Below are 24,092 nucleotides of genomic sequence, written 5' to 3' on the forward strand. Positions count from 1 at the left end.
GCAATCAAGAAATCAAAGCAAACATCTATAGAGATCAAGAGGTTAAAAGTCTCTAGTCTACAGGATTCCCAGAGGCATCTGGTTAGTTACTGTGAGAACAGGATGCTGGACTTAGATGGGCGATTGGCCTGATCCAACAGGCTCTTTTCTATGTCCTTATGTTATTTTAGTTGGGGGCTGAATGAAGGATTGCTGCACCAGTGGTAAAAACTTCTCTTAGCAAAGGATTCCTGTACAGAAAAGAAAAGAAAAGAAAAGAAAAGAAAAGAAAAGAAAAGAAAGAAAGGTGCCTGGCCTTTACTCTAATTCCTTCCTCTCTTCCGAGCCAGATTTCATGATGGGGCCAGGGATTGCCTGCAGCACAATATTTATGTGGCATCAGCTCTGAAGTGCCCTTGACAGAAGCAAATAAAGCTTGCATTAATGGACCCCTGGAATACGTTCAGAGCTGGCACTCTTGGCACAAAAGTAAATTACAGAATAATTTTGCCTCATTCCTGGATGGGATTCAAGTACTGCACGGAAGAGAAAACAGCATGAAGCCTGCTCAGGAAAACCTATAATGTAGAAGAAGGATTTTTATTCTGTTGTGCTGGGAATCCTATCCCACTTCCCCAACCTCCCAAATAATTACTGTCCTCAATTGCCAGAGGGACCAAGGAGTTTTGTTGGAATGAAACACAATACAAATCACTGCCGAGATGCAGCAGCAGAAAGGCAAATTTTGCCCTATGCTGGGTCCTGAGAGAAATGGAATTCCTGCCTAGGCCCGGCCCTCTGTAGAGGCAAGGTGAGGCATCTGCCTCGAGCAGCAGAAGCCCAAGAAGCAGCACCCACATTGCCTCTGCTGCACCTTCCCGCTCCCTGCTACATTTGCTGCCAGTGGAAAAGTGGCACTGGTTTCTGATGAGATCTTGCCAGAAGCTGGCACCACTGCTGGTGCTTTGTGGGCGCTGCTGCAACATGCAGGTAAGAGAGCTGTGGCGCCAGTGGTGGGGGAGCGGGAGCAGCAAAATGGGATGTGCTGTTCCTGTTCCTGCCCTTAGTTACCGTATTCTTACAGTATTGGAAGGCCATGATGAATTTGTGAATATTCCCTTTATCTAATCCTTTCCAAACCTCCCCACCACACTCTCTGACCTGCTGCTGTATGAACACAGAAACAACCCTCTTCAGAATAGCTGGCTGGTGGTAGCAAAGGCTGTGTGAAATCAGGAAAGGGACTCATGTTTTCCCCTCCTTTTACATGCTCTCTGTTCCCTGTGTTTGTTCCACATGCCAACACGATTCCTCAGGCCCAGGAAGAGGTATGCTGTCTCTAGCAGGATTTTAGCTGCTTCGTTCCCTTGGGAGAAGGATGATGCTTTCTCACTGTCCTGCCAACACAACAGGGGCACAGGAGAAAGTGTTTGCACAAGCTTCTTGTTAAGCAATGTATAAGCCTCTTTCGTTGCAAATTGCCTCACAGACCCAACAGAAACAAAACAGTCTTGGTTAGCTCCTCTGAGTGGACGTTGAAGGAAGGGAAGGATTGAAATACAGATTTTTGGGTTGGTGGTGCCCAGGCTATCGCTTTACTATAATATTAGAAGACCAAACCAAATATTAACTAGCATTAACCAGCCCTCCGCAGAATGGATGTTGAAGGTGGGGGGAATGTTTTTGTGGCTGTGCATGATATTGGGCTGGCAATATCCTTGAGCACAGATAGTAGCGCTTTGTGTTTCAAGATAGGCAAGTGAACTGGCAGTACCTATCAGCTCAGGGCACATAAATACCTAGACCTTAAAAAAAAAATACACAAAGATCCTCTGGGACAAAGCAGTAATGAAGAATATCAAACACAAAGGGCCCCAAGAGGAGTCAGGCCCATTCCTACCATTAGGAAGAGGGAGATGACTGCCTCAGGCAGCTATTTGGGTTGTCATGAAAAGGCAGCAAAATGTGAGGTGTTTAAATGATTATTATTGTATTTTTACTCCCAGGGAGAAGTGCTTGTGAGCTTTTCTACTTCGGGTGCCACAATAACTTGGCCAGCCGTGTATACTATGCCGTGTGCCTTAGGGAGGGAAGCCCCATTTGTTAATCTACCTCAGGCAGCAAAGTTTTTTGAGTCTTTTCAGAGAGGAACCAGTTCCACATTGAGGTCCCTGGGATGGCTGGGGAGGGGGGCATTTGAAAAGTGCTGAAGATCAGTATTATTGCTAATCCACTAAAGCAGGGGTCAGCAACGTGGCACATGCAGGTGTACGTGTGTCCAACGCTACCTGCTATGGTGCCCGTGAAAGTCTTAGTAAACATTCCATGAAAAATCCACAGTGTATGAGAAACTGTTTTCCTACTCAGCTCCTGTTTGCACTGGCTCAGTTTCTCCTACATTAAACATGCCCTCTTCAACATGCCCACCTTTGACTGGATGCCAGGACTGAATACCCACCCATGCATCTGTTCTGAACCAAGAGGTGAAAAGATCTTCTCTCTGTGAGTGAACATGGCTGGTGTAGGTGCCTTCCCCCACTGATGTCTGCACTTAGGGTTGCCATATTTCAAGAAGTGAAAATCTGGGCACAAAAGTTGAGCTTTTCTTTGCAAAATCTTGAGGGGGGGAATTTAGTTTGTAAGCTATTTTTTTAGGAGATTCACCAAAATCTACACTTCCAACATGGGCTGCCATACATCTGGATTCACCCACACATTTTAAAAGCAATTCTTCCCTGTTTCTGATGGCCAAATCTCAGCTGTGTCTGATGTATGGTGGCCCTACATTCACTAGTTAGTGTTCCTGTTCCTGCCTCTTTTTCTGTTCTTTTATAAGTGGCAGCCATTTTGTGTTATGTCATGGCAGCCATTTTGTGACTGCCACCCAACATTCCAAAAGTACCCACTGGCCCCAAACAGTTGGCAAACCCTGTACTAGAAGGAAGCATTAGGTCTTCTCTGCTAGCGAACAATGAAATTGTGCAATAGAGAGCTTGTTTTATCTGCATGTAGTGAAAAGAGGGTTAGGTTAATATTATTTTATTCATGTTGTGAGAAGCAGAACAGGCAAAACTGAGAGCTCCTAATCTATAACCCACCTCTTTCCCCTGATTCTCCTTCACATTACTGAACAAAAACACACAAAATATTTTATTGGCATGACAAGATTATCCCTGAACAGGCGCCAAAATATAAAGGGTATAAAGGAATGAGCTGCTCTGGTTTCTTTCAAATCTTGACCTACTGCTGTTGGAATACAACAATATGAGGTTTCAAGTTACATCAAACCCTTCATTTTTCAGGTGTCACAGTAAATAATTACACTGTGCTGCAGCTATGTAACCATACACGTTTAATCATCCGTGCATCCACACATTTAGCAAAAATTCACTGCAGTCTATGTACAAAACCACAGTGCTTGATTACTAGGGAAGATACAAAATATATGCAAATATTTCCACACATAAGTACATCCTTAGAGCAAACAGTTCGGAAAAAGTTAAACATCGGTTGCTTGCCATTGTTTTAATGATTCATGAAGCTAAGAATCTCTTGTTAATCCACTGTTGTTTAAATCTGGTCCTGAATTTCAGTTCTTAGGACTTGTGTTGAATATAACTGCGAACGTTTGCATATACTGATACCTTTAGCTGAAACACCCAAAAAATATTGCAGTATCTTATCCTCTCTCTCACTTTCTAGTCTGTACCCGTAAGGAAATTGGCAGGTTGTTCCTAGTCTTGTAGAAACAGGGGCAGGGAGTCAACTCTTAACTGCTGAAGGGATCCATGGGTGAGGATGCAGAACTCTCCCCCTACTTGCCACTTTCCTCCTGTCAGCACTGGATGTCAACTGAGGATAAAAGTGCTGTGTGTGTGTGTGTGTGTGTGTACGTGCGTGCGTACGTACGTACGTACGTTAAGGTTGTCATATTCCTAAAAAGGGGGTGGGGATTCCCAAAGTTGTTGAACTTTTTTTTGCAAAATCTCAGAAAAACTCAGTTTCTGCCCGGATGCTGTTTACAAGGGCTGAATACCAGCTATGTCTGGGAAATTCCAGACATATGGCAACCCTAGTTTGTGCAAATTCAGAATCTATAAACTGTGGGCTGACTGCTACTAACAATGGGCTCCTCTTACTATAAACATGGAAATTTGCAATAATCAGGCCTAGTTTATCTATTACTGTAGAACTGGGAATATAGGGACAAAATTTGTGTGTGTGTGCTCAAGTTTCCCAAACTTCTGAGTTTATTTAAAGTCGTCATTAACACAACCCAAATTCTTAGGAATGTAAATTAAATAAAGTCAAGAAACAGAAATATATAATCTACATTTATTAATTAACAACCACCATTCCTAGGAACCGTAACATGTAAAAAGCAAGGAAGAAAACCAAGAGAAAATAATATTGATACCATACGCATCTATACATGTCCATGCCTTTTATTTCTAAGGTTCCTAGTTCCTAGTTGTTGGCATGTGTTTTTGCACTATACCTTGTAAATTTATTTTCCACCCAAGGCCTGCTTTGATTCCCAAGTCTTTATTCACTCCCTGCACAGTCCCATCAGTCCCAATGGGTCAGTATTGACCACTTTGGAAACCAGCTGGTTTCTGCATGCATGGTCACCCCTGGAAGATTGCAGCATCAGGTGGTGACTTGCCTAATACCACAGTTAGAACTTTATTTTCACCTTATATCACACTTTGCCTTTCAGCAGAGTAACTTCATACAAGCAGCTGTGTTATCTAATCTTGAGTAATTAAGTTAAATACATGTAAGCAGTGCTTATGGATGTGCTATGGATATACCAGTGAGCACTCTCTCTCTCTCTCTCTCTCTCTCTCTCTCTCTGTCACACACACACACACACACACACGTATGTGTGAATGAGCCCTGTGTAAGAGATGTCTTAAGAGGGAGTGGGTAATACAGTTTGTTGTGCCTGCTCTATTGCACTTGCTTTCGGTCTCAGAGAAGTCACCATGTTTGATGAACAGTGAAAAGAGGCAATAATATATGCGTCGTAAGAAAGGCATGGTAATAGAAGTCACCTGTGGTTAGCAGGAATTTCTTCAAGGTACCTAGCCCAAAGGGACGCGGGTGGCGCTGTGGGTTAAACCACAGAGCCTAGGACTGGCTGACCAGAAGGTCGGCGATTCGAATCCCCGCAACGAGGTGAGCTCCCGTTGCTCGGTCCCTGCTCCAGCCCACCTATCAGTTTGAAAGCACGTCAAAGTGCAAGAAGATAAATAGGTACCGCTCTGGCGGGAAGGTAAACGGTGTTTCCGTGTACTGCTCTGGTTTGCCAGAAGCGGCTTAGTCATGCTGGCCACATGACCCGGAAACTATACACCGGCTCCCTCGGCCAATAAAGTGAGATGAGTGCCGCAACCCCAGAGTCAGTCACGACTGGACCTAATGGTCAGGGCTCCCTTTACCTTTTACCTTGCCCAAAACATTTTGCTGCCGGTAGTAAAGGAGGGCACCCATCAATCCATGGATGGAATTGAACTGGACTAGCATTTGAATCTTAATTCAACACTGGTAGTGGAACAGCATCGTCCACAGCATGTGATGGGCTAGCTTAGGGGGTGGCACACATCGATATACCTCCCCGCATCTCACTGCTGCTGCCTACCTCTCAGCATCTGCTGCCTGACCTCACTCTGCCTAACAATAGGGCCAGTCTTGCAACCTAGTGGGGAAATTCTGTAAACTGGGTCGGTGTTTTGTTCTTACCTCTTGGAATACCTGTAGGCCAAGAATTTGTGGGGGTTGGTGGTGGTTGTAAATAATCTCTTACATGGCAAGTCTTTAGCACAAGCAGTTTTGAGAGAAATGGTTAAACATCAGGAATGTAAAGATTTAATGATTCATGAAGCAAAGTATCACTGCCTGCCTGTCCCAATGCATTTGCTTTCCACTTTGATTCTTTAGTGATAGAGGTCTGGCCTGGAACCCAATACCATATTATGTTGTTTGGTTTGTGTCTGAGGCAGTTTATTATTAATAATATAAACAAACCAATTCTGCCTGCAACCTTAGTTGCTAAGCGGAGGAGTGTTTTGTCTGGAGATGAATAAAAGGCCAGGGAAAAAACAAGAGGGTGAGGGCCAAGAGGAGAGTGGGCCTTAAGGAGTGCTTAGCTGGTGTACTTAGCTGGAGGCCAAGACCTCGAAAAAAGGAACTGTTCTCAAACTGGTGTTCCTGACCAGGCAAATGGCACTCTCTTTGGGTCATGAAGAAATGGTACTCAAGAGCACTAGACTGGAGACAGCAACTCCTCACTGCTCCCCCCTTCCCCAAGAGATAAGCCAGAAGTGGGGAATTTGCCACCACCCCTCCCCCCGCCCAGTGCTGCCAGATTGGGGACCCATCACCTCCAACCATTGGCTATACTGACAGGGGCTGATGGAAGCTGGAATCCAGTGGCATCAAAGAAGGCCACAGGTTCCCCACTCCTGCAGTGGGAAGATCCATAGGCACTCCTATGAGGGACAATTTCTTGTTAGAAGAAAGTACTGGAGTATTATGCTGCTTTTGTATTAAATCTGTAAGTTTAGAATGAAGGCAAGCTCTCGTCCAAATAGGCATGACTAGTCTTTCATTTTGTTTCTATTTGGCTGGTAAAACTAGTTATTTTCAATAGTTACAGATTGTGAAATACAGTAACAATGCAAAAAATACAAAAATGTATGGTATTTATAAACACATATACCATTGCAAAGGATTTATATGGTTTGAAGTCTGTGTCATATTGCATCTTCTTAAAATGGATGTAAAGAGAAAAAGCTCCCAAATAAAATGGCACCTTTTTTCTATCTTGCTTTAAGGCAGGAATGAACGGGATCCTGTTCGCAGGGTGAATTCAAAAATCCCTCACCCACATGGGTCAGCTTTGACAGATGTCAGGACCACCCACTTGTTAATCACCAGAGATCAGGTTAGTGACACCTGTCAAAGTTCAAAGGAGGTAACTGTAACTGCTGAGCAGCTAACTGGAGGTTACAACAACCTCCTTTGAAGATGCACTTTCAGCATTAGTCAGCTGACTGGAGGCATTCATCTTTAAGAGGCTTGCTATAACTGATCTGTGGCTACAGAGAACCCCTTGGAAGCATCTGCAGAAGGGGAAATGCTTCATTTTTCATGGGATGCTGCACTTTGAATGAAAACCGCTTCATCTGGAGAGGAAAAATGCTCTATTTAATTTTTTTTAAATTCAAATTCAGAATGAGGCACTTTTTGTTTTTACAGTAACTTTTTATTGCTTCTTCATCCCAGAATCCTAGAAGTAACCTAATACCTACAAGCACCTAGAAGACTAAATTCAGTCTACAATCTCCATCTATAGATTAGGGCTTGTGCTACGAGTGGAGAAAGTGGGAGACATGTCCTCTTGCCTTATCCTGTTTCTCTCCCTCAATGGCCATAGGGAATCCCTGTGCCTCTAGAAGTAAGGCAGGAGTCATTGAGAGAAAGGGCTTGCCCAATTTCTGTCACTCTTGAGTTCCAGGAAAGCCTTTAACAACTCCTGGGAAGCTCGCCATTGCCCTCCTGCTGCTAGGGGGAATGAGGCCAGAGAGCTGCACTCCCCAAAACCCTGTCATGTTCTTGACGGAGAACTGTTGATGGAGAGACTTCATTGCCAAAGCACAAAAATAACACATCATCATCATCATCAAACCTTTTATTGGCATCACAAACAACATCCAAACAAATCAGTACAGAATTACCACTTCCCCAGTGGCACAAAACATTTGCTAAAAGAAAGGAGGCAGAGCAGTCTATCATCACAAAAAATAACACAACCACAAATATATTAAACCACAAGTGTAATACAACTTCTTAAATTGTATGTTATTTATGTATTTTCTTTATGTATGTATTTATTTTTAAATATTTGTACATGGAGTTTTTTTTTATTGATCTATAAGTCACTTTGAGATTTTTTTTGTATGGCTCAGGCTGCAATATATGTGGAGTTAGAGGCAGGGCTGAGGGGCACTGGAAGAGCTGGCAAATTTTATCCTTGTTCTGCTTCCTCTTCAGAGAGCGGAGGGGTGGGTGCTGGGAACACACCCTAGAGGCCTTCCACAGTCAACCACAATCCCATTATTAAAGCACTCAGCAGCTATGGAGCCATTATCGCTAATGGTGCCACAAAGGACTGGGTTCTGGTGGTAAAGTGGGGGTGGGAAGAGCTGGAGTTAATTCTCAACTGAACAGGAGAGGTAGTTGCATATGCTGAGCAGTTCAAGCAGCCAAATGTTCCTTCATCAGAGAGTAGTTGAGTTTCCCTTCCTGCAATGACCTTTGGCAGGGTAGATATGTATCAGCATTGCTGAGCTAGGAGTGCGTTTCTAATGTGCTGCTGCATGGAAGCTCATCTTCCTCCATTGTGATTCTTAGGCAAGAATCCCATACTACCTGGAGCCTGTGGCTCTATAACAAGGGCTGTCTGGTCGTGACTTGGAAGTGGAGGTCTCCAGCCTTGGGCAAGAGAGGGTGCTGCCATCTGTCCCATTGCTCCACTAATCAATTCCCCGACCCCCTCTCTTCCCAGTAATAACGACATTCATACCCCACTGTTTCTCCAAGGAGCTCAAGGTGGCATGCGTAGTTCTCACCCCTGTCTGTTTTATCCTTGCAAAAACCTGTGAGGTAGGTTAGACTGAGAGACAATGGCTGTGTACACCTTACGGGCTTAAAACGCAGCTAGGTCATTCTTTATCTCAATTCAGAACGAAGCTAGTTTGGGGGGAAATGCATCAAAGTATTTACTAAGTAATTTCGGGATAAATATGGATTATGGCTAATGTGTACCATGCTTCCTGGTGGAGGGCACACTGGATGCAGAGTAAACAGTAGTGTGTACACAGCCTATGGGTGGCCCAAGATCACTTAGCAAACTTCATGTCTAAGTAATTGGACCACAACACCACACCACGGTGACAGAGGACCAGTGAGGATATGGGCAAAGATTAAAAGACAGGTGCATGGGCGTAGCCAGGATTTTTGTTGGGGGGGCAGGACTTTTGTTGAGGGGGCATAACCAATGTGATTGGTCAGTTAGTCAAGTATTTCTATTGTTTTACGGCCATGGGCAGGTGGTGGGAAAGGGCAGGAGGTCCATCAGCTGTCTGAGTATTCTTTTTCTGTCTTCAAAAAAAGGTTCTGCTTCCGAGTTGGCACACCTTTCATGTAATACTAATAATGTTTATTGTATATAAAGTCCTTCAACAAGCTAGGTCCTGCCCAGTATGAAAGAAATGGGCTTTGCCTGCTTGCTATCAAGCTTATTATCTACATGTCAACACCTTGAGGACAGGTGAAAGAACAGAAAAGGAATGGCGGGGGAGAGGAAAGGAGAGGCAGAGACTGAAGGACAAAGGCTCAAGGGAAGAGGTGCATTTTCATATGTAGTGTAAACAAGGACAAGAAAGGAAAATGGCAGATGTGAGGGAGGCAGTGAGTGTCAGAGAAAAGGGGCAGCCAGAGAGAAAGAACAAGAAGAGTGTGACATAGAGGAAGCAAACTGGGGCAGAGGTGATGGAGAGAGTAAATAGAGAGAAAGAGAAGAAGATGTAGATAAAGGGAAGGACAAAGAGATTTGTAAACAAAAACTATAGTAGCTTAAACTAGGCCCCACAAGGAAACAAAAGCCAAAGCAAGAAGTGCAGCAAAGAAGAAATGTAGGCAAAGGAAGATATAGCACAAACATATACAGTGATATAAATTCACGTGTTGTTTTAATCCTTACAGCAACCCTGTGGGATAAGTCATGAGACTGAGAGAGGTTTTCCAAAGGCCATGCAGTGACTTAATGGCAGAGGTGAGATTTGAATCAGGGTGTCACTCTACTTAGATTTATTATTACAAGTTTTTATTTCATTTATGGCTGCAAGGTCCCCAACCCTGCACAAAGCTAGAATTGACAAAACTCAATTCTTTATTTAAAACTGTGATCAGCAGCATAGCTATCTCTACCCACGCCCAAGCAGGAAGGCTATCCTGCATTAGTTACACCCTCCACCAGGAGTGTGGCTTGGAGCTAGCTGGAGCATTGTGTTCTATCTATAATGTGGTTTGAACATACGTATTTCATGACTTGTTTTGTTTGTGCTGAATGCTCCTAAGTAGAGGAAGCTAGCAAGGAGCCTTCTTGTCCTGACCACCCTGACAATGTGTTCCCATTGCCTTTCTCCTCTGGATTCCAACTGAATCTCCTGCCCATCCCTCAAACCTTGTCAGCAGCTTTGCTTTGAGCTTGGAAGGGAGGCCCACAAGGTGGATTTTGTTCTAAGAGCATGACTGTAAGAACATAAAAATAGCCCTGCTGGATCAGGCCAAAGGCCCCTCTAGTCCAACATCCCCTTTCCCACAGCAGCCAGCCAGATGCCTCTGGGAAGCCCCTAATTTGGATGTGAGTGCCCATCACCCTCTCCTGCTGTTGCTTCCCAGAAGCTGGAATCCGGAGACATACAACCTCTGATACTGGAGGAGGGAGTACAGAGCCATCACAACTAGCAGCCATTAATAACTTTACTCTTCATGAATTTGTCTAGTAGCTACGCTGTGCAGATGGGAGGAAATGTTTTCTCTTCCGTTCCCTGTCGTATCTCTTCACCCTCCCCAACAGTCCTGCTGCTTTTCTGGGATATGAAATTCTGGGATATGTAAACACTTGAAGCTGCACTTCAAAGAAAGGTCATGGCGTTTCAGCCAGTAGATGAGAGAGCCATATGCCAACACTAGCGCCGTCTTGGAGAATGCCAGGTTAGCGGTCGCCAAGTTCCTCCGGTGAGCACTGAGTATTGCCAGAGCAGGAAACTTGTTCTAGGCCCTTCCTGTCCTGCTCATGCTCATGTTTTTATTTACCCTAACCTTGCCTCCTTATCAGATCTCTCTCCCTGCTCTCGCAATCCTCTTAACTACTCAATAGGAACAAGACAAAACAGAAAACACTGGGGTATCGTGGCTGCTAGAGACTTCCTCTCCTACTCCACATGCAACTCATAGTTGGGCAGCTAGCCAGGCGATGTCACATGGAAAAAGAAGGTCCCCATCACCACCTGCCTTTCTTCCTTACGAGGGTGTGGTATCTGCCTATTGTCTTGCTGTACCACTTCCCACTGGTGGGCAAAGAGCTGGGTAGAGTCTATTCCTGGCTGTGATATTCAGCTAATTCCTGTCTGCATCTCAATTCCTACGAGGAACTCTGGATGTTAAATCTATTACACTGGGCAACAATTTTTTACTTTTTGAATGTTGTCTAGATTTCTACAACTGCTTTAGGGTATTTTTGTACTGCTGAATCAGGAAATGGCATCCATTTCTCTCCATCAGGTCAGGTTTTTGTGCTATGTTGATTTGAAAAAAATCAGATCTTGTGACAAAATCAATTACATTTTTGTGGCATTATCAGCTGATTTTTGTCAACACATATCATCCTAAATATGTTTTTAAGAGAAAAAAATGTTTTTCCAACAACATATATTGATTATCTGATATAAACATTGATTACTGTAAACTGAATGGTGGGCATTGATAAAGGTAAGTACATGTAAATTGCATGTTGCTTCACCATTTTTCAAACTTCAGGGCTTGAACTTCTGTTTCTTGGAACTCCTGGAATGCTCAGCAGCACGGAGGTCTCTCTTCAGAGTCCAACAGTAGTCAGCCATCATGACTGCATCCCAGCGACCCTGATACCTGGTCTCCATCTCTTTCATGTCCTGATGGAATCTCTCCCCCTGCTCGTCACTCATTGAACCCAGGTTCTCAGGAAACCGGTCCATATGTGAAAATAGGTAGTGCATCTTGACACTCATGTTGCAGCCCAGGTTTCTGAAAGCAGTCAGCATGTTGTTGACAAGTTCTGTGTAGTTTCTAGCCTTATTGTTGCCAAGAAAGTTCTTCACTACCAGAACAAATGCCTTCCACGCTTCCAGTTCCACTTCGTTCATTGAGCTTCCGAACTCTGGATCTCTGATGAGCTGACGGATCTGAGGACCGTCAAAGATGCCAGCTTTCAACTTCTCCATGGTCAATCCTGGAAAAGCCTGGCACAAGTAAGTGAAGCAGTCACCATCCTTGTCCAGAGCCTTGGTGATTAAGCCGAGCTTGATGTGCAGCGGTGGGAAGAGTATTCTGTCTCTGTCCACCAGAGGGTCGTTGATGACGTTCCTTTCTTTGCAAGGCACCAATTCCTCCTGCACAGGCCAGTCCTTCTTCGTATAATGCTGAGCACGGTCCCTACTATCCCACATGCACAGAAAACATGGGTACTTGGTGAAGCCAGGCTGTTATCCCAACAAAAAGTTCACCATCTTCAGGTCAACACAAATAAACCACTTATGCTGATCATAACCAATTTTCTCCAGCACATACTTCACCGCTTCATAATTCTCCTTCAGTGTACTCGAGTGAGCCAGGGGTATAGAGGCGAACTGGTTGCCGTTGTGTAGCAGAACACATTTCAGTGATCGCTTGCTGCTGTCAATGAACAGTCTCCAATCTTTGGGTTCGTACTGTGGCACCCCAAGCTTGAGCAGAAGCTGCGCAATATCTGCACAGTACACCAAGTCCTTCTCTTCCGAGAAAAAACGGAGGTACTCTTGATGCCTGTTGCGGAAGAAGCTGATCCAAGCACTGTCAGAGAGGAGGTTTTTTTCCTTCAATCTGGATGCCAACAGTTTGGCAGACTCCTTTGACAAGCTGAGGTCGCGAACTAGATCATTCAACTCCTTTTGGGAAAATGGATGTGGAGCATCATCTTCAAGAACCACTTCTTCTTCATGTCCTTCAACACTGGAGGCATCTTCATCACTAATGTCAGGAAGTTCTCCAAAGATAGGCACTGGAATTTCATCACAATGAGCTACAGGACGACGTGCTGATTGAAGATCAGGATACTTGAGGCTGCTCTGGTTCTTTCTGTTGATCCCAGTCACATCAACAGCGCAGAAGTAGCAGTCAGTGACATGGTTTGTTGGCTCCCTCCAAACCATGGGAATTCCAAAGTTCAGACTCCTCTTGCCATTGGTCCACCCACGTAGAGTCTCGGTGCATGCCTTGCACACCATGTGTGGCGCACAAGCTTTATCCTGGTCACCAAGTTTAATACCAAAATAAGCATGGTAAGCAACTTTATGCTTTGCCGCACCAATTTATGGAAGATTTCGAGGTTTTATGACTTCAAACTGATCCCTTTTCGACATAATCACCCAGAACTATTGGACCTGAATACTTCTTGTGATTAAAATAATCATTTCCAATCAAAACAATTATTCGACATGGCATTTTACCCCCACCAACTTCTTCTAAAATGCTCCACACAAGCATACATGTGATCAAAAATGTAAAAAAATGACATGTGGCCATAGCTCAAAAACCTGACCTGATTGAGCAAAACCAATGTGATTTTTTGATTCAGCACATCAGATTCGTCCTAAATCATCTGAAAAAATGCAGACAACAAATTTGTTGTTGACCAGTGTTATTTTTGCTGGGTGGCGCAGATTAACTGTGTCCCTGCCACACACAATATGCTGGATGGAACGAAGAGATTCCCTCTGCCCATTCTAATGCAATTACATGATCTCACAGCCTGAGTCCAGCTTTCTGTTTGTGCACAAGCTGAAATGAGATAACAGGCTCTTCTGTGGTTCTTGCTTTCTTGGGGGACCTAGTAGTACCCCCCCCTCAGAAAGCAAAGGCTAAACTTGTTGGTGTGTGCTTTTTAAACCCACTCACCCTTTTTCAACCCTCTTCCCATACAGCATGTTAGAGGCTGCTGAGCCATTGGGTAACCTTCTCAGAAGTGCTACGTGGAACACAATGTCCCCTTTCAACATTCTGAGGGTTTCATAATTTCTTGCTGAAGAAAAAGTGGCAATGAAGCCTCAGCAGGGGCCCTCTCAGGTGGCAGGCTCCATGGGGGCAGCAGATGCTGATGTAGATATTCATTGTTCCTTTGTTCCTGGTGTAGATCTTCACTCACCCCTTCTTCCCTGGTGGGGAGGAGTACCCTTTGGTGGCTTGCCTCAGGTGCCAAATTGTCTTAGAATCATAGAATCATAGAGTTGGAAGAGACCACAAGGGCCATCGAGTCCAACCCCCTGCCAAGCAGGAAACACCATCAGAGCACTCCTGACATATGGTTGTCAAGCCTCTGCTTAAAGACCTCCAAAGAAGGAGACTCTACCACACTCCTTGGCCAGCTGTGGGCCCTTTTATGGCCTCTGTGCGTGAACTAGATCTCCTACAAGGAAGTCGGACCTTGCAGGAATGCAGTATCTAGTTCGCTCAGGGACAAACACATACCATATATGTCTGTGAATGTTTGCTGCATGTAACACGTATATTGCAGGAGACGTCCATAACTTTTCTGTAGAAAACGTCATTTTGTGTAATGCAGCCCCTAGGCTCCAAACAATGTGACACTTTGCTAAGTCAAGGCGAGATACTCCTTCAGCCACCACTGTCTTCAGGTGCCAGGACAGGGTTCCCAAACAGGCAACTTTGTTCTGTCATTGCCCACACAACCACCTTCCATCTGAATCTAAGGAAGTGCTCAGACTGCCTGGTTTGAAGCTGGCCATCATAGAGTCACGATGGGTGTTGCTGTGCTTTGGCTGATAGCAGGCCTACAAGGCTAATTGATTGGAAGAGTAGATGGTCAGCTATGGAAGAGTTGGAGAGGAGGGGAAGGGGAGCTGAGTTTCGTCACAACGGTCCCATCTTGGGGCCCTTCCAGACTGCTGGTGCTTTTTGTGAGCATATTCAGCAGCATGTCACCACTACAGTAATAGCGGTGGATTTATACTGGACTGCCCACACATCAATACTGCTTTATTAGTTCTGAGATGCTTCCCCAGTGTTACCACATTATTGCCATCTGGGAGGACAAGCAGTCTCTCACTTCAAAAAGTTGCAGAATTTCAGCAGAACGTTATGGTACAGGCACCCATTAGAAACGAAGCAGTACGTCTGCCTTGAAACTTTCGTAGGTGCAAGTGGTATTGAAATTACATTTGCGCCTAACCGGCCCAATAACATCATGACCACAAATCAGGATGGCTGTCCCAGGTGAGTGTGGTCAGCACCAGGTAAACATGGCAGAAAGTTTTTGGTACCCCATCCTACAGGTGCTGGAAGGTGATATGTGCATGTAAGAATACTTAAGAGGAATCATGACTCCCCGTTAAAGAGTATTTCAACAGCGGAGTCCCTCCTCTCCTCCGAACTTTTCCATGCACGTTGAGAGTCTCATACTGCATCAGCAACAGAGGATTTGTGAGTTTCTTATGATCGTGAACTTGTGTCTAGAGCTACAAAACATAACTTTTTTTTCCATGCAGGAGAGTTTTGCTGCGGCGGCCCGTGCGGAACAAATCCTTCTTTGGAAGGCGACCGAGGAGGAGGAGGAGGAGCAGCAGAAGTAGTTCATAGCGCCCCCTAGTGGCAGAAGAGGGCGGTGTCCGTCCTATAAACTCGCACATGAGCGGGGAAGGGCGAGGCAAAAGCGAGGCGAATGAAGTGTACTTCGGACTGAAGTCAGGGCAGCCTCGGCGCCGGGCTCTTCCGTGTCGCCGGACGCAACCGAAGGTGAGACTCGGACGCGTCGGAAGCGCGCAGCCCTGAAGAAGGTGAGTCTGCTGCGCAGCTCCAAGCTCTTACTTAATCCCGGACGGGAAGAGGGCGCAGAGCTGGAGAGAGAAGGGAGCAAGGGGAAGGTGTGCAGGCTGAAGACCATCAGGGGCTGCTGGGGAGAAATCTGGGACTGCACGTGTCCCCTCCCGGCTTGAGATAAGCGAATCTCGGGAGGACTCGGATGTGCTGAGAAGGGGCTCTCTCAAGGGGTCGCACTCCCAACACCTCTAAACAGATTTGCTGCGCTATGCAACCACTCTGGTGCACTGACAGCCAGAACGGCTGCAGACAGCACCAGGGTATGTGGGGGTATTATCGACTTCTTCTATGTGTAAATTTAGACATAAGGAGTAGGAAGTAACAAGACTATGGGAGTAACAAGCAGTATCTGGCAAACTATTTGAGGTAAGGAAAATAGCGTGATCGTGAATAAGGATCTTGCACCAGAGGCAAATACAGCTTGGCGCGCCTACACAAAAATAACTGAGCGCCTGTTATTTCCCAGTAAACACAGCTTACACTGCTCTGTTATAGTCACACTTAGGATGGGATTTTCACCCCCTGTTTGGCATGCTTGCTGATGGGAGCTTGGAGTGGGGATCCTAACCCTTGTAGACAGTTGTGAATGCTGGTAGTTAGTATTCAGTAATTAATTGATTTGGAGCAAAAGGGTGTGGTGGTGGTCTTACTTTCCTGCGTCTGACAGTAGCGCCTTGGGAGGCAGCTGGCTCTGAAGAGGGCCTGTCTAAATGCGGAAGAGGTCTTCATCCTCCACCATGGAAGGGATGAAAATGAATGAACTATTGGATTCTCTTCTGTGTTCCAAAGCGGAGTGTTTGCATTAGATAAAGGGTACCAGGATCCTGGTACCACATATTGACTACTGTACACGATCATAGATGATTATTTATATGAGTCTTAGTTGATTGATTAAATTTGCATAAGTTGCATACAGCTAAAAGCAATATTTCTGAAGCAAGATGCATCCTCAGCTTTCAGATAATGTGCACACTTTGGATGACAGTCATCAATTTAGAAGGGGCACTCCTTTCTCTACCAGTCTTCTGAAAGAAAAGGTTCAATGCCTCTTTTACAGAGACACTTATCAACTTATATTAGATATCGGGGGATGGAGTCAAACTCAGTCTTGTTCAGAATCGACCTATTGAAAACAGTGGAACTTTTTAGTCGTGGCTAATATGAGTTCTCTTGATTCCAAGGGGTCTACTCTAAGCATGACTAAATATGGACCCATCAACATCCACTGTCTGATTAATCCAGGACAGCTTTTTAGTCAATGAAATAGTCTTCTAACGGATTAACCAATTAATCAAACTTTACAGGCCTAATATTTTATACCCCACATTAATTAACTACTTCTAATGTAGTAAACAAATAGAACTCATTTTCCCCCTGATTGTGATTGTGCCCCTCAAATGTTTATTGAAAGAATTAATATATTACCTCCCTTTTACTAACATTACCCTCCTGTTAATACTACTGGGCAGTTAAAAGGATGTTAAGGGAGGGGTAAGCAAAACAATTGCTCATTAAGTGTACCTCTCTGGATGCTGTTTCTCATTCACAGAGACAAATGGGAGCTATAGTATATTAGAAGTTATGACTCACTCAATCATCCGGTTCTGAATATAGCCCTAGGTTAGTTGAGCCAGACAATAGGAATAAAACAAAAATAAAGCAGAGTGATTCAGTTATGCTACATATGATTACTACAGAGAGCTCTTGATTTAAACACACACACACCCCTCTGCTGTGGCAATGATGGCTATAGCTTAATAATAAAATTTGCTTCTGGTACTAGTATTTTATACCGCTACGCCCCATCCATCATAAGAAAGCATGTTTCTCTTTCAGACTGTATGCAAATGTTAGGTACATGTGTTGAACTATTAGGAAAAATCTAAAATCCACAGCTGCACAATACTTTTATGAGGACCAACTAAAGTATCGCAAAAAGTGAGCAAGCTTTCTAGTTCCCAGTAATTTTTTCTCAGGCTAGATGTAAATGGTGAGAGGGGAGTCAAAGAGAAAGCTCTTCTGTTGAAGACTTGAAGTCTGCAGTTGGTGTGCAATCCTAAACATACTTACTTATGAGTAAGTTCAACTCAGTGCTGTGCTAGGTGATAAACTCATTTTCAGTTACATACACACAGATACACACACATACACACAGATACACAGACACACACACACACACACACACACACACACACACACCATTTTAAGACCATTATATAACATCAGAAGAGCCCTGCTGTATCAGGCCAATCTGGTCCACCTTATCCATCATCCTGATCTCACAATGATCAATCAGATGCCTGTGAGAAATCAGCAAACAGCATCTGAGCACAAAACACTCTCCCCTCCTGTGGTTTCCAGCAACCAGTATTCAGAAGCATAATGCCTCTGACCGTCCTCTGTATCCATGGTACATGAAGGCATAGCCTCCATTGTGGCTAGTAGCCATTTATAGACTTATCTCCCATTAAATAGTTTAATGCTCCAAGTTGGTGACCATCACTGCCTCCTGCGGATACCAGCACTTTCTTTTACCTGTCCCGAATCTTCCAATGTTCAGCTTTATTGAATGTCCACGAGTTCTTATGTTATGAGACAAGGATAAATTATGCATCCATGACATGCATACTGTAATGTTATAAAATGTCTATCATGTCACCTCACTTGCTTTCCCCCTAAACTAAGAAATCCCAAATACCACAACCTTTCCTCATAGGGGAGTTTGATTACTTTGGTTGCCTTTCTGTGAACCTTTTCCAACTCTACAATATCCTTTTTGAGGTGAAGTGATCAGAACTGTACACAGCATTCCAAATGCTGTCGCACCATAGATTTGTATAATGACGTTATGATGCCAGCAGTTTTATTTTCCTTTCCTATTGATCCCTAACATGGAATTTGCTATTTTCACTGCTGCTACATACTGGGTTGACATCTTAATTGAGCTACAGTATATACTTATGAGACCAAGGTGTCATTCCTGGACAGTCACTAATGCTGCAAACCCCATGAACGTATACAAGAAATGAAGTTTTTTTTTGTCCCAACATTCATCACTTTACGCTTGTTTCCACTGAATTACACCTGCTATTTTACCACCCATTCACTGCATTTGTATAGGTCTTTTGAGAGGTCTCCGTGATCTCCTTTTGTTTTTAATTACTCTGGACAATTTAATATAATCAGCCACCTCACTGTTCACCCCTATCTCTAGATTGTTCATGACCAGGTTAAAAAACACAGGTCCTTGGGGGACTCTACTTTCTACATCCCTCCAGTGGAAGAACTGTCTGTTTATTCCTTCTCACTGCTTTATGCTACTTAACTAATTCCTGTTCAAGAAGTGGAACTCTCTTCTGTTAAACTTACTCAGGATTCTTTGATGATAGCTTTTTGAAAGTCCAAACACACTATGTCATCCAGATCACCTTTATTTATATGCTTGCTTAGACTCTCAAAGAATTCTAATAGGTTTATGAGATAGGACTTGCGTTTGCAGAAGCCGTGCTGGCTCTGCTTCAACAAGGCTTGTTCTTCTATATGCTTAGTTACTTTAATTATACTTTCTACCAGTTTTCCCAGGGCAGACATTAAATTAACTGGCCTGCAGTCCCCAGGTTTCCACCCCGGATTCCTTATTACAAATTACAGGCTTTTCTGTTTTGTTTTCAGAAAGTTTGAGACCTGATGACCGTTGAGAGAGTAGATGCCAGTTCCCAGGAACAGACCCAACTTGTCCTCATCATGTTTTGCTTTTTTGTTTAATTTTGTGATGACGTACAATCCAAAAACTTGATAAAGAATGTGTCGCAGGCTTTGTGTTTGTTATATTAAGCTAAACATGTTTACATGTAAAATGATAATATAACAAACTAACCAGCATTCCATTTATATTTCTTAGCTGGCAAAAATGTGGTGGGAGAAACAGTAACTTTAAATGACATTTCGAAAAATGTTACTGTTAAAATGAGATACAGTATTATAATTCTCCCAATTAGTATTCCCCAATTTTTTTGGGTCCCTGATCCAAAACTACTGGAGGAAGGACCAACCAAGTGTATTTCTTTACAAAAAGGCCAAGAGTGCTCTAGTTCAGTGTTTCCCAACCTTGGGTCTCCAGCTGTTTTTGCACTACAACTCCCATCATCCCTAGCTAGCAAGACCAGTGGTCAGGAATGATGGGAACTGTAGTCCAAAAGCAGCTGGAGACCCAGGGTTGGGAAACACTGCTCTAGTTCCTCAGCACTGTAGGAGTCTTTCAAGGTTTCTCCCTCCCTCCCCCAGGCTCCTTCCATATCACCACCATCACCATTTAATTAAAGTATCTAAAATGCACACAGTTCTGTCCAGCATTTCCTTGCAAATTTGAGGACATGAAACACAAGGAATGGGAAGGTGGAAAGTTAGGGAAAATCCATCAGATTATGTGGCAAGACGAAAGAGGATTTAAGGAGAATCAGTTTGATAGTCAGAAAAGTAATTACTGAGGGGACAGGATAAAAACCGGCTTCTTCTTGCTTTGGATTCCGCAGGAGCTGGGAAGGAACAGCAATTCTCATCTGCTGGATTTGTAGCTCCCAACGGAAGATTCTGGTGGGCAGGAAGTGCACTTTCAACCTCCTCAGGCACGCTTCTTCCCTCTGCTCCAGAGCAGAATCCAGGGCAAAGGAGAATTTTTAAGGGAAATGTGCTGGGTTCCCTAACAAATGTTTTTAGGGAGACTTCTTACCTCTTAAGGACCTCCTCAGGTTAGTTTCTGACACCTCTTTTCCCCTTGCAGATGCCTGCACCTGGAGGTAGCCATTGACATGATGTCCGGCATCCACTCTCCCAATGCTTCACAGGCTTCACCTGTGAACCACTCCTCATGCTGCACAGAGCCCACAAAGATCCAGAGCTCTGCAAGGGCATCTTCACCTGCCGCCCCCATTTTCTCTTTGACCTTGGGTGCTGTCTCCAATGTGGTGGCTTTGGCTATCCTGGTGCAGTCTTACACTCGCTTCCGGCGCCGCTCCAAGGCCACCTTTCTGCTGTATGCTAGCAGCCTGGTTATCACCGACCTCGCAGGCCACGTCATTCCAGGCTCCTTTGTGCTGCGTCTTTATGCCACACAGAGTAACTGGGAAAAGATGGACCCTTCCAAATCCCTCTGCCAGTTCTTTGGAGCCTCAATGGTATTCTTCGGACTGTGCCCGCTCTTCCTGGGCTGCATCATGGCAGTGGAGCGCTGTGTGGGCATCACTCGTCCTTTGTTGCATGCTTCCTTGGTGACGCCAGGCCGGACTAAACTTTCCTTGCTGGGACTGTGGGGCACTGCCCTCGCCATTGCCCTGCTGCCTCTCTGCAGCTTCGGGAGCTATGTCGTCCAGGCCCCAGGCACCTGGTGTTTCATCAAGGTGCGAGAGGCAGAAGCTTGGCCTGACGTGGGCTTTGCCCTGCTCTTCTCCACACTGGGCTTGGCCTCGCTGGTGGCCTCCCTCTTCTGCAACACCTTCAGTGGACTCAACCTGGTGCGGGCCCGGCTCCGCAGTCAGCGCAAGTGTGGGCACCGGCGGGCCAAAGCCCATGACATTGAGATGGTTGTGCAGCTGGTGGGGATCATGGTGGTTTCCTGCATCTGCTGGAGCCCCTTACTGGTGAGTGGGGTGGGGTGGGAGAGGAGATTAGTGGATATCATAGTCCTGCTTTTGCATCCGACTTGTCGTTGTGAGAACAGGATGCTGGTCTAGGTGGACCATTAGGTTCTTAAATGCTGGGACGTCTAAGAGGCAGCTGGGAGGGAGGAGCAGCAGCAATAGAATCAAAGCAGGGCATTCATGTGCTGGTGAGCATCGGTGAAGTCTCCGGCATGGGTGGATAGAATCTTGCGGGGGGCGTGCAGTGCCTTGATGAGGAACGGGATTCAGTTCGCCCAAACTGCATGGCAGTGGCATGTTGGACAGGGGACTTTTCCAGCCCTGTTTGAAGATAGCAGAGGTTGAGCTTGGAACCTTTCACATCTAAAGCTATGGCCCTTCACTAAAGTTCTAATGGCACTGATGTAATGTGACTCTGATCCACAGAGGTGCCTTCCTGGGGAAAATTATAATTGGAAGATTTCTGGAGGTCAATACCACCAGGAGGCCAAAGCATCAGCTAATCAAACTATTATGGTGCATGGGCCTCCATGAAGCAGATTTGGTAGGTCCTTTCTTCTCTTAAAGTCCAGGCAGCAAACTAAGCAGCCGTCCCCTTAATGAGTCCATGGCGACTGGGAAGCTCTTATCAAGGAACAAATGTAGGCATGTTGAGTGAGGATGGCGCAATGACTATACTGACAGTTTGGTGTGTGCATAGTTCCTATTTCTCCGTTTCCAATTTTCGTTAGGATCACCGAGGTCAGGGAGTAAGATACAAGGCCGCAGCAGAATTACTGTCCTCTTAACTGCTATTCTTGCTTCTTTCTGTTCCCAGGTCTTTGTCATCTTGTCAGTGACCAACTCCCATGGAGACCTTGATTATAAGGAGCTGCTATTCCTAGGTGTGCGACTAGCCTCCTGGAACCAGATCCTAGACCCCTGGGTATATATCCTGCTTCGGCGTGCTGTGCTACGCAAGCTGCTTGCTCTAGTTATTCGGCGCCCTTATTTCAAGGGAGTCCGCTTTGACCGCTGGGAAGCCAGCTCCTTCCAAAGCTCTGAGCGCAGTATAGGGCTGGCGGGAGCAAGCAGGAGAACCTCTACTCTGAAGACCCCCTAAGGAGCACGTTTTGCACATTCTCCGTTGTTTGCAGAATTATCTCCCCTGGGATTCAGCCAGCATCCAGGGCCCTTGGATGGTAGTGCTGTATACAAGGAGCGGATATGGCATTCTCCGTTTACCCTCTCAGCCAAAATAGCGATGGGATTCAAGATTGTGGAGAAGAGCATGCTGCTGGGCCCAGTTCCCTACCTAGTTGGGACTTTACGGTGGACAAGGGGCACTGGATCTTTTTTTGGAGATTTGTGAAGGAATTGTGATCATCTTTTCTTGGCGGGGTGTGTGTTTGTGTGTGTGCCTCACAACAGTGTTTACAAAAGTGTCTTGGGTTCAGTTCCTGGCACCACCCGTTCTGCAGGGCTGAAGAACTGTGGCTCAGATCCAGGAGTTTCCAGTACTCAAGGCTAGATGAACCAATGGTCTGACTCAGTATAAAACAGCTTCATATGTTCTGGTAATTTTGTTGATGACAGGGAGGAAAGCCATGATTAAGTGCGTTCTGAGTGTACCCAACACTTTCTTGGTACAAGCTATGTGGTATAAATGGAAACCTTGACTTGTTATTAGTGTTCTAGTCCAAAGTGGTGAGTTGTCAGTGTTTCAGAGCACAATGGCATCCATGAATGCCCCCCCCCATTCCATATTTCAATGATAACCTCTCAGGGGCATAAAGCTTGCTTGTGGATTCATTACTAGGCAAGGAGACAACTTCTGCGATGATAAAAATAGAGGGGGAGACCTTTGGCATCCTTTCTTGGATAATTTGGTTTAGGCATTTTATTATCCAGCTGCAGTTGATATACAGCATTATGTTTAATCCGCGGTGACCTGGACACTCTGGGCCCACAATGTTCTTTCCACATCCCACTCTAGAGGCTGCTGCAGTTCAGTGCCGTGCAAAGGAACACATACATAAATCGGCACCCTTCCTCAGAGGCAGCAGCATATCTGTCCAAGAAAAAAATAATCCCTGCATAATGTCCTTTCCTAAAACAGGAGAGCAGAACTAGGGCACAGGGTAATGATGACTCAGGACAGCATTTAATTTAGATATAAACTTGGTCATTCCAGGGAACCCCTGCATGCAAATGGGGATGCTCAATGGGGTGAGAGGGTTGGAAATGTGATAACCAAAAGCTCTTCCACACAGCTTCTCACCCTCAATGGGAAACGAGGAAGCTCCTCCTGGAACTGAGCACTTATAAGTGAGCTACTTCCATAGACAGGAAAGAGTTGGCGGAGCACCAGGCAGATGGAAGCCTATCTGGCTTACCATGAATTCCAATTAGATGGTAGGCTGCCAAGGGCCCTGCAGTGTAGTGTAGTCTACTGTACTGGAGAGGTAGGTGGGACTAGCCAACAGACCATAAGTGGGGTGCCTCCAGCTGCTGTTATGCTCTGGACTTAGGATAATGGTCCTCCGGGGACTTTCAGGGGACAGTGGGAAAATCCTGAGAAGCTTGTTCTGCAGGGATCATGCAGGCAGGGGATCGAGGCTACTGCTTGCTGGTGCTCTGGCCTGAGAGAGCTGTTGATTGGCGCTGACCATTCTACAATAAAGTATTTTTGTGGAGCATTCTGTCCTATTGCACTTTATTGTCTTCATGCCACTGACTAAATCCCAGCATTCCTGCTGTCAGCTGGCTCTGTCAGCCCTACTAATCTGGTAGGCA

At 45.1% G+C, this 24,092-nt stretch overlaps 1 protein-coding gene across 9 annotated transcripts; it reads left to right on the forward strand.

The window, feature by feature from the left end:
• The first annotated feature begins 269 nt into the window (after nucleotides 1-269).
• Nucleotides 270-23,992, forward strand: PTGER1 (prostaglandin E receptor 1). Of its 9 annotated transcripts, XM_079966175.1 has the most exons (8): nucleotides 270-969; nucleotides 2,347-2,462; nucleotides 6,819-6,928; nucleotides 9,751-9,820; nucleotides 10,628-10,764; nucleotides 15,351-15,638; nucleotides 20,462-21,317; nucleotides 22,135-23,992. In XM_079966175.1, exons 7-8 carry the CDS (start codon nucleotides 20,490-20,492, stop codon nucleotides 22,417-22,419), a joined length of 1,113 nt encoding a protein of 370 aa, XP_079822301.1. In that variant the 5' UTR covers nucleotides 270-969; nucleotides 2,347-2,462; nucleotides 6,819-6,928; nucleotides 9,751-9,820; nucleotides 10,628-10,764; nucleotides 15,351-15,638; nucleotides 20,462-20,489; the 3' UTR covers nucleotides 22,420-23,992. The 9 variants fall into 9 exon arrangements, with proteins under 9 accessions (XP_079822301.1, XP_079822302.1, XP_079822305.1 ...); XM_079966176.1 differs by lacking the exon at nucleotides 10,628-10,764; XM_079966179.1 differs by lacking the exons at nucleotides 9,751-9,820; nucleotides 10,628-10,764.
• The last annotated feature ends 100 nt before the right edge of the window (nucleotides 23,993-24,092 follow it).

The sequence above is a fragment of the Podarcis cretensis genome (genome assembly GCF_951804945.1).
Source record: "Podarcis cretensis genome assembly, chromosome: 2".
Lineage (NCBI taxonomy): Eukaryota > Metazoa > Chordata > Lepidosauria > Squamata > Lacertidae > Podarcis > Podarcis cretensis.